General features: G+C 29.6%; 2 protein-coding genes across 13 annotated transcripts in view; one reads left to right on the top strand and one right to left on the bottom strand.

Annotated features, from left to right (window-relative positions):
• LOC107451237 (mutS protein homolog 5) overlaps window positions 1–18,097 on the bottom strand; it is an 87,065-nt gene that overhangs the window by 48,399 nt on the left and 20,569 nt on the right. The window contains exon 1 of one of the 10 annotated variants that reach the window (XM_043043077.3): window positions 2,169–2,308. The exons of 2 other annotated variants lie outside the window; for them this stretch is intronic. Coding sequence is in view for 1 of the 8 variants with exons in the window: in XM_087152479.1 (XP_087008605.1) it covers window positions 1,559–1,561 (3 nt within the window). In the remaining 7 variants the exon portion in view is untranslated. Of the gene's footprint in view, window positions 1–956; window positions 1,353–1,558; window positions 1,689–1,747; window positions 1,982–2,168; window positions 2,309–18,097 lie in introns of those variants that run through there. 7 more of the 10 variants (XM_043043076.3, XM_043043072.3, XM_087152479.1 and 4 more) reach the window with 7 other exon arrangements.
• LOC107451239 (uncharacterized) lies at window positions 2,284–16,974 on the top strand. 3 transcript variants are annotated; one of them, XM_087152482.1, is made up of 6 exons: window positions 2,284–2,991; window positions 6,176–6,316; window positions 6,393–6,543; window positions 10,803–11,803; window positions 15,647–15,768; window positions 15,849–16,974. In XM_087152482.1, the coding sequence occupies exons 1-6, from the start codon at window positions 2,884–2,886 to the stop codon at window positions 16,012–16,014; spliced, it is 1,689 nt and encodes a 562-aa protein (XP_087008608.1). In that variant the 5' UTR covers window positions 2,284–2,883; the 3' UTR covers window positions 16,015–16,974. The 3 variants fall into 3 exon arrangements, with proteins under 3 accessions (XP_087008608.1, XP_042899021.2, XP_087008609.1); XM_087152483.1 differs by having other exon boundaries at window positions 2,403–2,991; window positions 6,162–6,316; XM_043043087.3 differs by lacking the exon at window positions 6,176–6,316.

Raw genomic sequence — 18,097 nt, 5'->3', positions numbered from 1 at the left:
CGTGAATATATTTTATAACATATAATCTTATTTATAAAGACTTATTTATCGAAATTAAACCCATTTTAATTGAGAAACATCACAACTGTCAGTATCAGAGATATATAAAAGAGTAAACCAAAACTCGAAATCTTTTCGTGCCAGGACAAATTTTAAAGGAGCCAGCAGTTCAAAAATATTCAAACTTTACGTCTTGTTGACCACTTTATACACAAGAGATGACAATCTGTGATGGCAACCACAGTCTTCCCAATGAGGTAACCTAGGTTCAAACTCGAGAGATGGACACAAATTCCCCAGCTAACACAGTGGTGACGTCAAATATCCTCAGTGCTAGACAGATTCTAAGAATCCCCTTGCTGTTGGGCAAACCACGAAAAGTTTTCCTCATCTTGTAACGTGAATGTAGGTTAGTTCAATGACAAAGTCTAACACAAAGGCTAGTTTGCCCCAAAGCTTTCTTGTTTTCTGGGTTAAGTTTAAAATTACAAGGCTGTGGAGTTGAACATTGATAGTGGTAAACATCGTAACAGTTACATGAGAGAAACTATAAAACCTAACAGAATAGGACAAATTTGAAAGGTAAAGCTTGTATTCATGCCCAGACAAGCCAATATATATTTTTCTCTAATATATTTCAGAACCGTGAAGATTTATTAGGTGTCTTGGCAATTAATATTGGCATAAGCCCACACAGACAGCAATAACCCTAAGATATCCACATATGTCAGTAACTAATCCAAATATATAGTGCATATTTCCAACATCTCTCATAGGTATCGAAATAAGTATGGATTTGGATATTTAGAACATTTCTGAGATATTATTCCAAATGTGAAGAAAATGGACATTTAGGTAGAAGGGAGAATCCAGACATGGGAGATGATTTCCATATTGCAGCAGAATAATCACAAAGTCTTAGACTCTAAAAAATAACATCTCTGAAGGGGATTTACCTCTACATGTTTTCTTTTTCTTTCAAATTTTGCAAGTTTAAATATCTATTTGGCAATAATAGTTGGCCCGATTTTGGAAAATAGATTTAAAACAACATTCAATACTCACTAGAGTAAAATTATTATATTCTTAAGAAAAATGTTTCTCAAGAAAATTGTCAAACTTTAAAGACAGAAATATAGATAATGATAAAATAAAATTAAGCTTTTAAGAAAGATTATCTGCTTTACAGATCTGACTGAAAATTATATCTTCTGTAGTCAGGTGGTGAAATTAAAAAGAAAAGTCCTTTTAAGGAAAATATTACGAAGACATTTAAAAATTTAAATAAAACATTATCTTTTAAAAATTCCCGCTTTAAGAACGTTTTAAGTAATGTGGAAAAGGTGCAGATGGCGCTGCTATTCTATCAATGGCGAACTTGAGAGTAACATTTGCCTGTGTGCAGTTTTATGCGAGTGATTGTCACAAGAGAAGCATATAAACTTTATTGGTGTTTTAATTATTATTTCAGAAATGGGACGAATTTATTTCTGTCCTGGTTGCAAAACTGGGTATCAATCTACTACAGCTATATATAAAAGAGAAGGGAAAAAAGTACCATCTTTATTCGAAGCACCTTCTCTCTGTATTTTATATTTAAGAGAAAATAACTGTCATTAATTACGTTCAAACTATCAACAACTGTTAGAATTTGATTTAAACGAAAAAGAAATATTTCCGAACCGCTTAGTTTGGCTTACGAATTCACCAGAATAAGAAAATAAGCGTAGAGCAGAGAACTATCTACCTATGATAACATTTCGCATGCTTCCACCGATAGCGTGTGGACGGTCATAGGAGAAGGAAGTACGTCATTTTTCTCAACAACGAATTCAACAGAGAGACTTACTCTAAGCAAAATTGCCTTGGAAAAGTGATTAGACAAAACTAACTGGATAGTGCGAAGCGACTGCACTTATTTTCTGCCATCTAATTATTCTGGTTTCTACATTCATCATTGACCGTGTCTTGGTGCAGATGGCGCTAAGGGTTAAAAACTAGTTAAGACTTCTGGGTTCCAATATTATTGTACTTGTATTGTTTTCAATATAACGTGTTCTTTCAATCTAACCTTCATTAATACATACAACAAATAAATTCGGAAGACTCCGCAAGCTTGTTGTGATGATACCCCAAAAATATAAATAAGGGATAAAACTCGAACTAACCTTTCACTTTTTTTATGCTGTAAAATTTGTTTTTTTCTCATGACCAGTTAGAATTTAAAAATTACCGAAAACTTTAATGAATTGTCTCAAGAAATCACAAAAATAATAAAACTCCCTAGAACATTGTTTCCCAAAGTGTGGTACGCGTACCCCCAGGGTAAAGCCTGTTCACAGCCACCTTGGTGGCCAAGACAGCCACACGTTGCCTTGTAAGCATAACATTAGCGGAGGGATACACCAGTTCTTATTGTTTACCTTTCGTCCTGCAACCATGAATTAATAAGAGAATTTTGTATTTGTATTAAATAGTTATGGGAAAATTTTGTTTTTGAGCCGGATGTAAGGCGGGTTATCCATCAAACAATTCACAAAGAAAAACAGCTTCCTAGTATTAGCATTTTTAAAGCTCGGAATATAAGTTTTTAATTATGATTTCGTTTATTAGCGTCGAAATAAGCTTTTACTTTTGATACATTTTAAATATCCCCTAAATATCTTTGTTTACATTTTGCTCATTATAATTTAGAATTGTTTTTTAATATATTTGTTTTTAATCTTCCAAAGCTTAGTCCTACATTGTAGCCTAGCATTTTCGCCTCTAGGCGGCACTAAAGAGCTACGAGAGACACGTTTTGGCGGTTAAATTGAATAGTTTATAAAAAACGTTCGGCGTTGTAATAAAAATTTATTATTGTGTTTAAAATACTAGCTTATTATGCCAAGAATTTGTTTTTGCCCTGGTTGCAAAACGGGGTACACAGCAAACAAAAAAAAATTGAAGAATGAAGGAAAAAAAGTACCACCGTTATTCGGTACACCAAAGGTAAATCTTTGTTATTGTTTACCTTGATTGTATTCAATTACCTCAATTGTATTCCTTATTTTTTTTTTTTTTTTTTAGCATTTTGAATGTAGTAATCTAACATTAAGGAAATTAATTTGAATGCATTTAACAGGTTAATAGTTTTTAAGTGTTGTATGTTTGAAAGTTCTTGTTTTATTTTTTAGAGAAAGAGTTTTATGTTTTCATAAATTTATGTTTAATAATAGTCACTTAAGTTGTTTATTTTATATAAACTATAAAATAAGCAACTTCAAGTCCCCCTTCAATATTTCAGATCATTTAAAAAAAAATTGTCATGAACTATCTATTTAAATTCTTTTAATGTAAAAAAAGAAAGATATAGCACATTAAAATTTTTTTTCTTGTGTTTAAAATTTAGAGTACATATTTTGATTGTGTAATTTAATTACACCTCCCTCAAAATTGGCCCTCTGCGATGCTCATGCTTTCATTTATTTAGCTCTGAAAGATATTAAATTCCTTAAGCATAGTCTAAATGTGTCTTTTCATTCTTTTTCTCATCTGATTATTAAAATTTTTATTTTTTGAATACTTTTCTAATAGTTGTTTTTTTTGATATTTTTGAGTTCACATAGTTATTTCTTTTGAAAAAATCATTCATAATCTTCATTATAAATGGAAGAGATAGTAAATGAATATAATGAAATAAAAATTAAAATGTGATAAATTTAAATATTTAAATTTTTTTTCTAGTTTTGTACTTTTAATGAAAATTTTATCTCAATCTAACACAAGAAGTATTATAATAAATTATTTATGTTAAATAGAAATGAGACCATCTTTGATCTTAACCCTTTGACGGTCAGGGAAATGAGCAGTTTTCGTTTCATTAATTCTCACAGTATTACGAGCAAACAGTTGTTGAAAGTGGCAGCTGTTTTACCCCGCCGTTCTTCCGAAAATGTAACGTTCTCTGGCGATGCCAACTGCTGTGATTTCTGGAATTGTTATAATAAAGTGGTAGCAAATTATGTAGTAAAATTCATGGGAGAAGAACATTTACGCCTACTTTTTAATTGAGTAACCAGTAGATTGTTGCTTTAACGTTACATTTTATATGATACTTATAATTGTTGATATTTAGTGGTGAAAAAATTACTTAAAATAAAAAATACTAAACTGAAAGTAACTTTAATTTCGCTACCTCTAGAAAATACTATTTTACAAAGCGGTGCCGTAGATAGCTCGCTTCACGCGTTTTAAAAATTTCTTAAAGTATTTGTAGTACATAAACAACAGCTTTTACATACTTTAAAATAATAAATGAAAAAAATTAATAGTAAATTATAAATGATAATAATCAATTATATAAATAATAGTTAATTATAAATATTAGACAAATATTAAATTGAAAGGACTGAATAAATACAACTAATGTAAAACTTTATGAAGCATTTAAATACAGTAATTACCTAAATACTCTGAACAAAGTCTACATCAGACTCAAAATTTGATAAGCTTTCTGTATCATAATTATCCAACTTTCGCTTCTCACCCATTTTACTTTACAAACACCCTAAAAAACGCGTAAAAATACGCATAAGAAGAACAAGGTAAAAAAATTAATTCCCACTTCTCTATAAAAAGAAATTCATGGAACCCGTACTGCTATCTGTAGGCAGTTAAACTAACTACGTTTCGAGAGTAGGATTCGTTTTTAACATGCAGAATAATAATGGCGAGCGAGCTCAGCGTGCATTGGGGAGAAATTTCACTACGCGAGTAGTGAATGTTACTAACCATTACGGTCGAAATCTTGCTCCCGAGCGGAACTCGTTTGCGCGCATTATGAAGCACGATTCAATTGCGAGCTGAACTCGTTCATAACTGTCAAAGGGTTAAATAAAAGTTAACCTAATTTATAATATGGATAGTCCGCCACGAAAAACGTGTTAAAAAAATTTTAAAAAATAATAACTTCCCTTTTCTGATCTGCAGTCAACATCTTTCATCACTGCAGAAGAGAAAGGCAAGTAAACTAGTTTTAAAAATAAAAAAAAAACTTAAGATTTAAAGAAATATATACTGGCATATATTTCTTTCTATAGGTCATTATAGAGTTTTTATAAAAATTAACTTTTTAAAATTCGGTAGTTTTCAGAAGAACCTTCTCCAAATTCGAAGACGACGAAAAGATTGACACTGGATTCAAAAACTAAGAAATTGTTTGTAAAAAGTTTTCAAGATTTTATGTTCACAGAAATTTTTTATTTTATTTAATATTGATATAATCTGTATTAGCACATATAAGAAACGTTTTTTCTTTGTATACCTATGAAATTAAGAGAACTGTATTGTATCTGTGTAGTTTAATTTTGTTACCCTCAAGAATTGGGTCTTGCTATGTTCATACTTAGCTCATAAGTTGACTGTTATGTATTTCAATAGTCTCGCTATTTCCCAAGAATTGTCAGTGAGTTTTTTTGGGTTTTTTTTTCACTCAAATTGCTTTATTTGTGATTTTCAGTGAATGTCATATAAATCTTTTTTGTCCATTTGTGAAACTGCCTCTAAATCCAATATAGCCCAAAAATGAAAGGATTAGGGAGGGAAATAAGTCTCACCTTTTTTTTTTAAATTCTTGTATTCAGCTTTATTTCGGTTATTTTTAACAATCTCATCGCATTTATTTGTAAAATATTCTATAACTTAAGTTTTTACAATTGTCATTTAGCATTCAAATATGATTGAACACATTAATTCTATTTAATTACACTATTTCTTTATGCTAATAAAATAACCTACTCTTGTAATGTCACTTATTTTTGTTATTTAATGTTGCAGTATTTTTGATGACTTCAAAATTTTATAGTTCATGAATATGATTTGAAATGTTTAAAATTATTCCATTATAGAAGTTTTTATTTCTAGAAATGCATAATATGCTTCTATTTTGTAATCAACATATAAATACAAACTTTCTTCAACTAAATTTATCAGTAAGTAACTTTTAGGACCCTGATCTGTTTGAAATGTGGAAAAAAGCTATACCGCTATATTTCTAGAAAGCTATATGCATTTCTAGAAATAAAAACTTATAAATAAGTTTTTATTTCTAGAAATGCATAATATGCTTCAATTTTGTAATCAACATATAAATACAAACTTTCTTCAACTAAATTTATCAGTAAGTAACTTTTAGGACCCTGATCTGTTTGAAATGTGGAAAAAAGCTATACCTCGTGCTGATAGAATGCTAAGGCCCACGGATTTTGTCTGTGAACTACATTTTAAGAAAGAAGAAATTTTAAAATATTTTGAAACTAAATTGCCTAATGGAGTTGTAAGTTTTATTTGTTATTTTCTTTTAAATCAGACTTATAAAATGTTTCACGTAAATTATATATATATTTTTGCAGATTCATCGTATATTACGAGGCCGTAAAGGGCTTATACCAGGTGCTATTCCAAGTATTTTTCCTAACGTTCCTGGGCACTCTACATTTGTAGGAAATAGAGCAACAAAATTAAAGGAAAAAATTGTGAAACGCAAGAAAATTTCATGTCCAAGTAAAAAATTTGTTTCATTATTTATATTTTCAAATTAAAGTAGCATATATTTGGTGGGATCGATGACAATACTGAGGCTTCGAAAGTTTGACTTTTAAGCTATCAGAAGTTGTAAAATATTTTTAGATAATTCATAAATTATTGATTCCTTTTTTTCAATTGTCTTAATTTTAATTAAATGTGAAAAAGGTCTTTTTTTAAGCCTTATTTTTATTCTCAAAATCACACTTTATCCATCATGTTAGATCCAAATAAATTTTTAAGAATAGTGATAAGAATCAGCTGATGTATAGGCTCTAAAAAGTTTCCGTAAGATTTTTATCTATTTCTTAAAATTTTCCAAATTTTAAGTTAGCGCTTACATCTAGGAGCATGCAAATTTGGGAAAAGCATACAAGTTTCTGGATCAAAGTAGAATACTTGATTTGAAAAGATCCCAATCAATAAAATGCTAAATGTTGCAAAATGAATCAGGATGTGAAATTTGGTTGCAAAAATATGCAGTCAGGATGCAAAAATATCTGGAGAAACATATAATGCCGAAAAAAATCAAATACAATAAAGCACTGTTTTTATATCTTGCAGGAGAGTGTTGTAAATTGCAATATCCTTGATACTTGTAACCCCTGACCTGAGGTAGAATTTTTTTGAGCTATCTGCAACAAAACTCTCTAGCAGTAATATCTTTCTACAAGATACTTTTACTAATAACAAACATGTATGTTACTAATTTAATGTAACAAAAGTGCTACGTGTACAAAACTATTTTTTTTATTAAACAGGTACAAAACTTTTTATTCTAACATTATGGGTGATATTCTTGCATTTTATTGGGGAGGGGGGATGCACAAATTATTTCCATCTTTGCATTTTGTAAATAATCATCACAATAAAAAAATTCCTGAAATTCGTTGTAAAACTTGCCAAAAAAAGATTGTTGACCGTAATCACACGAATTGAACTCCTCAAATGTGTATTTCATTTTGAGATTAGGTTGTTATAATCAATAGTATTGTATGAAAAATATCGGCTATAAAAACTGTGGAGAAATCAAAAGCAATAACTGCCAAAAATTCGATATATTCGAATTATTGCCTTAAAAAGTAAATACTCTATTGTGTAATTTCAATTTTCCATATTGTTTGATATACATTGGGATATTTTAAAACCACACGAAAATCAATATTAATAACTGCTGTAAATACAATCCAAACATTGCATTGATTTACGATACTATTGCGGCATAATCACGGCGACATTGTCGAACAGAGTTCTTGCAGAAAGATTTTGATATTGCTTTTGGGAAGTAAAAAATTTTGGTTAGTGTATCCATAGTTTGGTAAATCCATAGTGTTACAATTGTACTTTATACAGTTATTGATATTAATTTTCACACGGTCTTTAAAATCTGATATTCTTAATATGATGTTTATTACAAAAACCAAATCTCAAAACAAAACACGCATTTGAGTAACTTCTTATTAAAGAGTCCGATTCGTGTGATTTCGTGGCCCATCTTTTTTTCGGTAGTTACTGCAACAGATTTCTCGATTCTTAAATTATTATTTTTTTAATTAATTTATTTATTTTTGCAAAATGCAAAAAAGGAAATAATTAGCGCGTTTTTCTCCTACATCGAATATTATCCATAGTATTAGAATAAAACAAATGTTGCATATTCTATTGAAAAAATTTAAATGCAATTTATTTTATCAAAATAGTTTTTTTTTTTTTATAAACACAACGCTTTTGTCACTTTAAATGAGTAACATATATATTTGTTATCATTGGAAGTATCTTGCAAAAAGATGTTAGTGCTCGAGAGGTTTGTCGCAGAAAGTCCGAAAAAATTCTGTCAGAGGGCTATTGTGTAAACTGATCATGTTAAAAAGTGATTATTTAAATGCATGATTCAAATATTACATGTAAATTACTGTAAAAAGGAAAAGTAAAATTTTTTGCTTTTCAAAAGAAAAAGCTTTCTGTAACCTTTCTGAAAGTACCTACATATTCAGTTCTTTATAGAGTTTTCTTTAAAAAGTAGTCTCAATATGCTCCCTTTCCTCAGATATTATCTCAGATTTCCTTACCTCACTTATAAAAAGAAGGAAAATTAAATTTTTTTTAATTGTATTTTCCTTTCTATAAGTTTACACCCTATTTTAAACTTTAAGATGAAAGGTTTAGCCTGTATATTCTAAATCTATCCTTGAATTCACACCTGTTGAAAAACTAATTTTTAAACAACTGCAATTATATTTTATAAACTAAGTTTGTAAAACTGATGCAGTAAAGGCAGCTTTATTTCTCAAATTAATATTACTAACTCAAAACTTTTAGCTTTTCATATTTTTGTATTTATATTACAGATTTGTTAAATTTTGATGATTTGGGAGAGGAAAAAATTTCAAGTTGAATGGTAATATTGCTTTATAAGTCGACCATCGATTGGGCGGTTTGAAATTTTTAAAAATTTATCTTAAAAAGAATGAATATTTTCTTCATATACTACTCTATTATTAATGTCAAAGCTGATGATTAAAAGCTTCTGATTAAAAAACTACCTTGAGTTCAAGTTTGACTGTCTATGTTTTTTACTTGATTAAAAAATAAGTGTCTGTTTTAAAATGGAAGAAATTGTTTATTTATTATTTTTATTCTTTCAAAATCAGTTTTTTGGCCAGTATAGTTATCAGGGATGAGATTCTTCCGCGGATTCGCGGATTTCCGCTTTTTCTCAGATTTTTCCATTTTTCCCGCTAATTTCCGCCGAAATTTTTTTGTGCACAAGTTAAAATATTTTATGAGGAATTTAATTTTCCGCGGAGCGAAATTATTGAAATCCTCATTCCTCCCTCTGAAGTTTCTCTAAAAATCATTTCCTTGGGATAAAACTGGTTGACCTTTATACAGGGATGAGATTTTTTTCGCTTTTTTCTATCGAATTTCAGTCTTTTTATCAAAAACTCAGATTCTCTAAAAGTTTCGTTTTTTTTATTTATTTATTTATAAATATCCCGTTTTTTTTAAAAAAAAATTCTGTCGTTGAAGTCAAATTAATATATTTATTTACGATTTTCAAAGAAAAACAGAAAATTCAAACTATGTCCTAACTGCTAATCCTTCCGCATGTTTACTTATATTAGCTATTTTCTCCGATTTCACGCATAGAAAATAAGATTTTCCGTATTTTTTATCTGTCGGCCGGATAGCTCGTATTTTCGTAATTTAGACGTCGCTGCTTGTATTCTGGAGAGAAAGCAAACAAAAAAAGCAAAAAAAAAATAGAGGTGAATTTGTGGTGAAAATATTTATTTGCTCATTCAATTAATCTTGTAAATTTTTACTTATTGTGTAAACAAAAACAATTCAAACAATCCTTTTAGAAATCCCAAGTCCCGACTCTGCAAATATCTCGATTTTTATTCACGTGATTTTAATATCAATCATCAATTTTCGTATTTACCTGATTTAAAAGTTGCGCATTGCAATTCTTATTTACGCTTTTTAAATATCGTACATTATGACTCGGATTTACGAGATTTAAAAATCTAATATCGTGTTTTGTATTTTCGCATTTTTAAAATCGCGATTTTATTATCAAACATCGATTTTCGTATTTACCTGATTTAAAAGTTGAACGTTGCGATTCTTATTCAGGCCATTTAAATATTGCGATTCTTATTTACGAGATTTAAAAAGCCAATTTCTCGATTTGCATTTACGAGCTTTTAAAACCCTATGTAGCTACCCGAGCTTAAAATCCAATGTCGTGATTCATTTTTGCGGTTGTAATATCGCGCGATTTTAAAATTATGCATCTTGATCTAAAAATTACGCATCATGATTTGTATTTTCGCATTTTTTAAATTCGATGTAGAGTTTTATGTGCACGTGATTTAAAAGCCTCATATCGGGACTTATAATCACATGGATTACAAGTTTAAACAAAAATTAGACAAAAAAAGTGCGATTTATATATATATATATATATATATATATATATATATATATATATATATATATATATATATAAATATTTTTGGATTTCCTCTTTTTCACTTTCTGACTACTCTCATCCCTGGGTTATGTACCTTTTTAATAGCACTTTTCATAAATATCTCCAATTAAAAAAAAACTTAAGCTGTTCTTCTTAAAAGTTGTTTTGTGTTAGTCAAAAGTTAATTATAGTTTTTTTTAATTTAATTTATTAATAATTAAAAAAATGTTATTTTTTGTTCTCTATTTACTGTTTTCAGAAAAGAAAAATGAAACAAAGAAGAAAAATGACTCTTCACATCAAACAGGGAAAGAAAATATTTTAATGGAAGTTATAGTTGTACAACCTTTACCAGAAAATTCTGCTGCCACACAACCATCTCATTTACGGGAAAATCAAAATGTCAAAGTAGCAAACTCTTCTCTTTCTATTTTAGAAAAACATACCAGGCCTGAATCAGATGCACCAGCTTCTTGTTTATTTTTTGATGCAATCGCTGTGAATTCAAGGCAAAATGTATGTAATAAGATCTTGACAGAATTTCCTTCAGCTGATAAGCTAACCAAGAACTATAATGAGCAAAACAGTTCTGTTACAAACGTAACTGAATCATATGTGCCTGATGCACTGACTGATAATTATTCTAAACAAAATAGTACTGATAGAACCATAACTGTATCATTTGTGCCTGATATTCGAACTGAGAATTATTCTGAACAAAATAGTCCTGATAAATCCATAGTTGAATCACCTGTGCCTGATGCACTAATTGAGAATTATTCTGAACAAAATAGTGCTGATAAAACTAAAACTGTATCATCTGTGCCTGATATTCTAACTGAGAATTATTCTAAACAAAATAGTTCTGATAGAACCGTGACTGAATCATCTGTGCCTGATGCACTCGCAGATCATAGTACTTGTGAAGTAATTATGACTGAATATCCTACTTATGACACTCACCCAGATGATTTATCTGACCAAAGCAATGATAATGTAACTTCCGCTAAACCCACAGTAAGTGATGCTGACCGAATCATTTGTGATAAAATTAGGGCTAAAATTAGTAAAATTTTATCAGAACCTGACATTGAAGAACAAGTTTCTTTTGATTTCATAAAAGCTAATCTAGATATGTTTGAAACAACAGATTCCTGGTGGAGAGTGAACGCGTTTAATAACTTTATTGTGTTTAGTCGATGGAATTCTGATTATGCTGTAGATAGAAGGATAGTGATTACTAAAGACCTTGCTGTAAAAGTAAGTAATATTGAGAATTGATACTTTGCTCTTAAAAAAATGGATTACCGTATATTCGGGCGTATAACACGCACTTTTAATACAAAAAATAACATTGGAATGTACAGGTGCGCGGTATACGCCGAATATAAAAAATATAGATTCAAAAAATTTAAATATAGAAAAATACTTTTATTTTAAAGAAATAACATACCTTTACCTATATACTTTATTGATTTTCGTTAATACGTACATAGTTAATTATATTTGTCTTCCATTATTTCTTCAGGCACGTCATCTCAATCTGTTTCGTCTTCATCATCTGTGTTACCCTCATCCATAAATAAACAGTCATTTTCTGATCCGTCCAGATTATTTGAAATGCTGCATTTTTTTAATGATTTTCTAACCATTTCAGGCTTAATTTCATCCCATGCTTTTAATATCCATTCGCACACTGTTTCCAAACTTGCATAGCACATATGTCCTCCTTTCGTGAAGGTTTTCTCGCCCTCCAACATCCAAGTGTTCCACTGTTTTTTTAAATGGTTTGTTTAAGCAGACGTCCAATGGCTGAAGAAATGGTGTTAATCTGCCCGGAATAACTGCCATATCGGTGTTACATTCTTTCAACAATTTTTTTGTATTATCTGTAAGGTGGGACCAAAACATGACCCACACTAAAAAGCTTTCTGGTTTTCTATAGATACTAGACGAGATATTGCACATGTACAATCCAAATTTTCATGCGCGTTATACGTAGAGTGTATCTTAAAATTTAAAAAAAGTTATTAGAAATTACGGGTGCGCGTTATACACCGGAATATGCGGTAATTGTCGCATAAAAAAGCACATTTTAAGTGATAAAACCAAGGAAGTGTACTACCCTGAAACTGGAATATAATGTTTTGTTTATTTCATGCTTTTTTTGGGGGAGAGGGTGAGAATAAAATTCAATTTTTTTTTATACAAAAAATTAACTTTAATCAGTTAAATGTCATCCATCTGTTCAACGACCTTTCTTTGGTATCTTCATGTTTCTGCCCTCATAGAACACCTGGTTCTTATCAACAAGAAAAAAACCTCAATCAAGTGTGATTTGAGATCGTTATTATGGCAAATTTTTACCACTTAAAAAGTTTTAACTTTAAATTATAATCCAATGGTGTAGTGTCTGGGTAATATAAGAAATTGCAAAAGAATTGTGGTTGACCACACAATGTCAAGCCTTACACATCTTTAGCAATATGTAAGAAATAATGGGAGCTTAGTTTTTGGAAAGTAATGTTGCAGCACATTGTAAATAAACACGGAGGCAGCTACGGGGATATAAATTAAAGGATCATAAAAACTAGAACCTGTTACAAAAGCCTTCAAAAATTTTGGAGAGCATCGAATATAAAATTCTCGCAGAACTAAATATTTTTAAAGCTGTTGTTTGCCCCATACTTTTGTATGGTGCTGAATGTTGAAACCTCTGCCGAAACTGAACAAGAAAAATTAGGAGCATTCCAAGAGAAATGTTTAAGAATAATCTTGCACTTTGATCCCAATAAATGTGCCTTCTTCACTCTATAAGTATTTTTTTTTTTTTTTTTGGAAAGGGGTAATATTAATACATTTTTAAGTGATTTTAAAACTCTTTTTTGAATACTTTTTTTTTTTTTTAGATGTACCTTTAAATGTTTATTTTTAGATGCACCTTTAAATGTTTATTTTCTCATAATTTTCAGTTTAAATTATTAAAAAAAAAGCTTACAAGTTGTTTATCAACTAATCCTTTTTGTAATTTAATTTTTTTGAAAAAAAAAATATGCACAGAGATTGCCGTTTAATACGCCTTTAATTATTTTTTATCAAGTACAAATTTTTCTCTTATTTTGATAGTGAGAGTGAATTACTTTTTGAAATATGCACATAAAATTGTATAAGAGGGTAATTTAAAAACCTGAGGATAAAATTTAAGTATTAAATACATAATATTACGCATTTTTTGATAAATTTTTACGATGTTAAGTGTCCTTTCGGAGACTCAAACTGCCCTATCAGAGAGGAAGCGCACTGACTCATTTTTATTCCTAGGGTGAACTCTAGTACTTGAACATGGAAATATTGTTATGTAGGACACAGTTGAGCTGTAGAGAAAACATTGCTTTAAAGGGCTTATTGTTGAGCAGGACTTTATTATTTAAAACAGAGAATAACATTAAAGTATGTAAAAATTAACTCGAATCATTAAAAGTTATTTGTTGTGGAAGGAGAGAAATTGTTGCTAACTCATTTTATTGATTAAATATCAAGTAATTTTTATAATAAAAAAGTTTACTTGTAAGTAATTTTTTTTCTTATTTAATGATAATTTTCTATAGAAAGGTTTTCTACGTCCGATTAAGAATTAAAAAAACATAAAAGTTTTTTATTTTAATTTGAGGAATTTTTGAAATTGTTTTTTTTGTTTGTTTTTGTTTCGTAAGCATTCTTTATTTTACGTTTTTTAGTTTTTAAATATAATGATTTTTATTGAAACTTAAAATTTTTTGATAAAAATTGTTGTCAAAAAACTTTTTTTTGCAAAATTAAATTATGTAAAATTATGAGCATATGTATACTTTTTGCTTATTTTAATGTTTGAAGTAATATTCAGGGTATTCGCTCACCTGAAATGTCATGATTTTAACTATTTTTTTAGAGAAAACATGGAAAGTCATGGAGTTTTACCCCTACTCTTAATTTCATGGCGTTCCGAATATCTGAATTTGTAACAAAATCCCCACTTACAGACATGTTTTATGAAAATATAAAATGTTTTTATCATGTTCTTTCAAAAAATGAAAGAAAAAACATTATTTCTTTTAAACTTCTGTGTTTTCAGAATTTTTTTTATTATTTATTTTTTTTATTCGAAAATGAGAACAGAAAAATCAGGAGTATTTCTTTTCTTTCTGATAAACAAGAAAAGAATCTTTAGATTATAATTCTGCAGAAAAAAGAAAAAAAATGATTTGCTTTTGTATTTTTTTCAGCTATTTTATTGTTTCAACTCTTTTTTTTTTTCCCTCTGTTTTTTAAATTTAAAATCTATAAATGTGAAGATGCACAGTATAACTGTTTTGATTATACCTATCATTTCAATTAATGTTATTATAATGCTTTTTATTATTATTCTGTTTTTGTCGGGAGAAAATAGTAACTTCTTTAAGTCATGAAAAGTTCTTGGAATTAGTCATGAAAAGTCATGAATTTGAAAATCTAAAATGTAGCAGATACCTTGAATGTTCTTAAAACTGTGGAATGTAAAGTTTAAATAATCCTTTCATGTTACATCATTAAATTTAGTAAAACGATTTCTCAGGTTTTAACTCTAATAAGAAGATATTACTAGCATTTTTTCCCTGTTTATTTACAAATATTTTTCTATGTGTTTTGGATATTCCTTCTCTAAAAAAAAGAGATACCATTTTGTTTTCACTTGCATAAGAAAGAATATCAAACATATTTCTTTTTTTAAATTTAATAAGTCCCAATAAAGAAAGTACGTTACAATACTACACTACGTCTCCAGAGCAACTGAATGACTTCATATGGAAATCACAGGAATTCGTCTCATACAACAGCGTCTCCTATAGTTCGTTGCGATCGCGAATACCTCTATGACTTATATCAATTTTATGCTGATAACAACCAAACCAATATGATAATGTGGGAAAACTGGATCCTACCATGTAATTTTCCGGTCAACAAAAAAGTACTGACAACTGATACAAGTACTGATCGTTAGATATTTATATATATTGTTAGAAATATGTGAACTTATTATATTATTGTTGTCTTAAAATTCTAATAATTATTGATAATTTTTTTAAGGTTTTCCTGATGGATAGAGAAACTACAATTGGACGGGATATGGAAAAGTTCTCCATCTATGACATTGCAAAGCTTATTTACAGAGTTGAGAATTTGAAATTATGTAGTGGAATCGATAAAAAGTAAGTTTTAAATTTTTTTTTTAATAATGAAAAATTTTCATTCTTTTTATATTTAATGCATATTTATTTTTCTTGTATAGGGACAGAAATTGTGCAGGATTTTTACAAAGTGTATTCATGTGCAAAAGACATAATTTGTGCCTAGATTGCATAAAGTGGAGAAAAGAAGAAGCGAAGGAAGCAGTCAAACGGTTAAAAGAATCTCCAAATTGCATTGAGCTACTTAATTTTAATTTAATCACTTAGTTTTTCTTTTTAAATTTTTATTTAAGTTTTGAAACATTTGTATGTTATGCAAAGTATTGCAAAGCATATTCGGTATTTGCATTGCATTTGTATGTAAAAGATTTACGAGTAATTTTGTTGTATTAGTTTTTTTCCATTACTATGAAATTAGATTTATTGTTTATATTTTTATGATAATCTTGTTATTAAACAAATGTTCATTATTTTTGTGCATGACTGCGCAATAAGCTTTCAAGTTATGATCGGTTGAATAGTTATATATATATATATATTTATACAGGGTGATTCTAAAAAGATGGGCAAAATTTTAGGAAGTGATAGTACACACCCAAGCAAACAATTTTTATCAAAGAATGCATGGTCGAAAACAAAACGCAAAGCCGCTAGAGGGCAACAAAGTTTATGTTCTTATATGAGGCAAAAACACACAACAAACGATGAAGTTTAGATATAAAGGCAAATTTAATGGCATGTGATTACAATAAGTGTTCAAAACAGTGGCCGACAGCGGCTATGCATGCAGTACAACGGCGAAGAAAAGATAGGCGAACATTATGAAACACACCAGGCATATCACGAACTTTCCTTGCAGCAGCCGAAAGCTTGGCGACAAGTAACGCAGCGCAGTAACTCGCAACAGGAATGGAGCTTTTACGTTTGCATCAAACAACTTTCCAAATGCGCCAGCACCTTTGCGTTTTGTTTTCGACCATGCATTCTTTGATAAAAATTGTTTGCTTGGGTGTGTACTATCACTTCCTAAAATTTTGCCCATCTTTTTAGAATCACCCTGTGTATAGGAATCTGAGCTTGTAAAATATTATAGTTTTTCCATTATAACTATTTGCCTTGTTTAGATTGCTTTAACTGTTTCACTGGTATTGTAATGTGACAGCTTAAACTTCATCCTAATATACTTTCAACACCTCTTATTATATTAATAAAAGTTATTACAGATTTTGCTATTAATTTTTTCTGTCAAACCCTAATACTTTTAAGGGTTATTTTTAATAATATTGACAATATTTACAAATGGAAAAATAAGTTAACTTCTATAATTTGATGTTAATTTTTTGAAATTTTTAGTGCTTGTAAATAATAATATAAAATACAGTAGTTTCTGTTAGAATTGCTTTATTGTTAATCATTTTTGAAAACAAACATCTTTGCACAATTTAAGAACATTTAATCTTGACAACAAAAAAAAAGAAAAAATTTCAAATAAGTAAAAAAGTAACGAAAAAGTGTCGAGAAACCGAAGGAAAAAAACCCCCGTCATAGTCAGAAATGATCAGCAAATCTGGGCCTAACTGCATGAGTCATCGTTTTGCGCCCTTCGGCTTTCTTCCCTAGAAGGTATTGGCTGAACAAGGTTCTAATCCCAGCAATGGCTGGTCGATAGGAATGCACCCGGCTCGTACCGACCGCAGTGCTGACATAAAATATCCTCAGTGGTAGACTGATCATGGGTTAGTCTCCTTTTGCTGTCAGATTTTCTCTCTCCATGCAACGCAAATGCTTGTTGATTCCATTAATAAAATCCTCCATGAAGGTAAATTTCTATCAATACTTGTCTTCTGGATTAGGTATCAAATTAAAAGTTCTGTGATTGTTGATTGCTCTGCACCCACATGAAAGCAATTAGTTAATGATTCCCAAGTTCAAGGTTTGGGGTAGGTATTGATCTACAAATTGAACAGTGAAAGAACGTCATTAGTATTCCTGTAATGAAGACGAAACCAGCCAAGTAATTTTTTCACCAGTGAAAAAAATTAACACGGAAGGAACTAAATCTTCAGTAAATCCACAAATCGCCTCGCAAGCGTAACATAAGTGGAGAGATGCACAGAAAGCTTTCTAAATTTACTTTGGCTTATGTAGCTTAGTAGTTGCATAAATTCAGTCAACCATAAGTTGGGGACAAAAATTCGGCGATGTTTAGTTTGTTCCTATACTCAGCTATGTATGTGATTTTATTTTAATATTTTTTAGCTGTCGTTGATCAGTTGACCTAAGTTTACGGCTACCAATGTTCAACTCCGTAGCCCCGTAATTTTGATCCAAATCGAGAAGACGAACTCCT

The sequence above is a fragment of the Parasteatoda tepidariorum genome, chromosome 9, assembly GCF_982258835.1.
Source record: "Parasteatoda tepidariorum strain Cologne lab strain chromosome 9, Ptep-v5.0, whole genome shotgun sequence".
Classification (NCBI taxonomy): Eukaryota; Metazoa; Arthropoda; class Arachnida; order Araneae; family Theridiidae; genus Parasteatoda; species Parasteatoda tepidariorum.
This window is presented reverse-complemented; position numbering and strand designations above follow the sequence as displayed.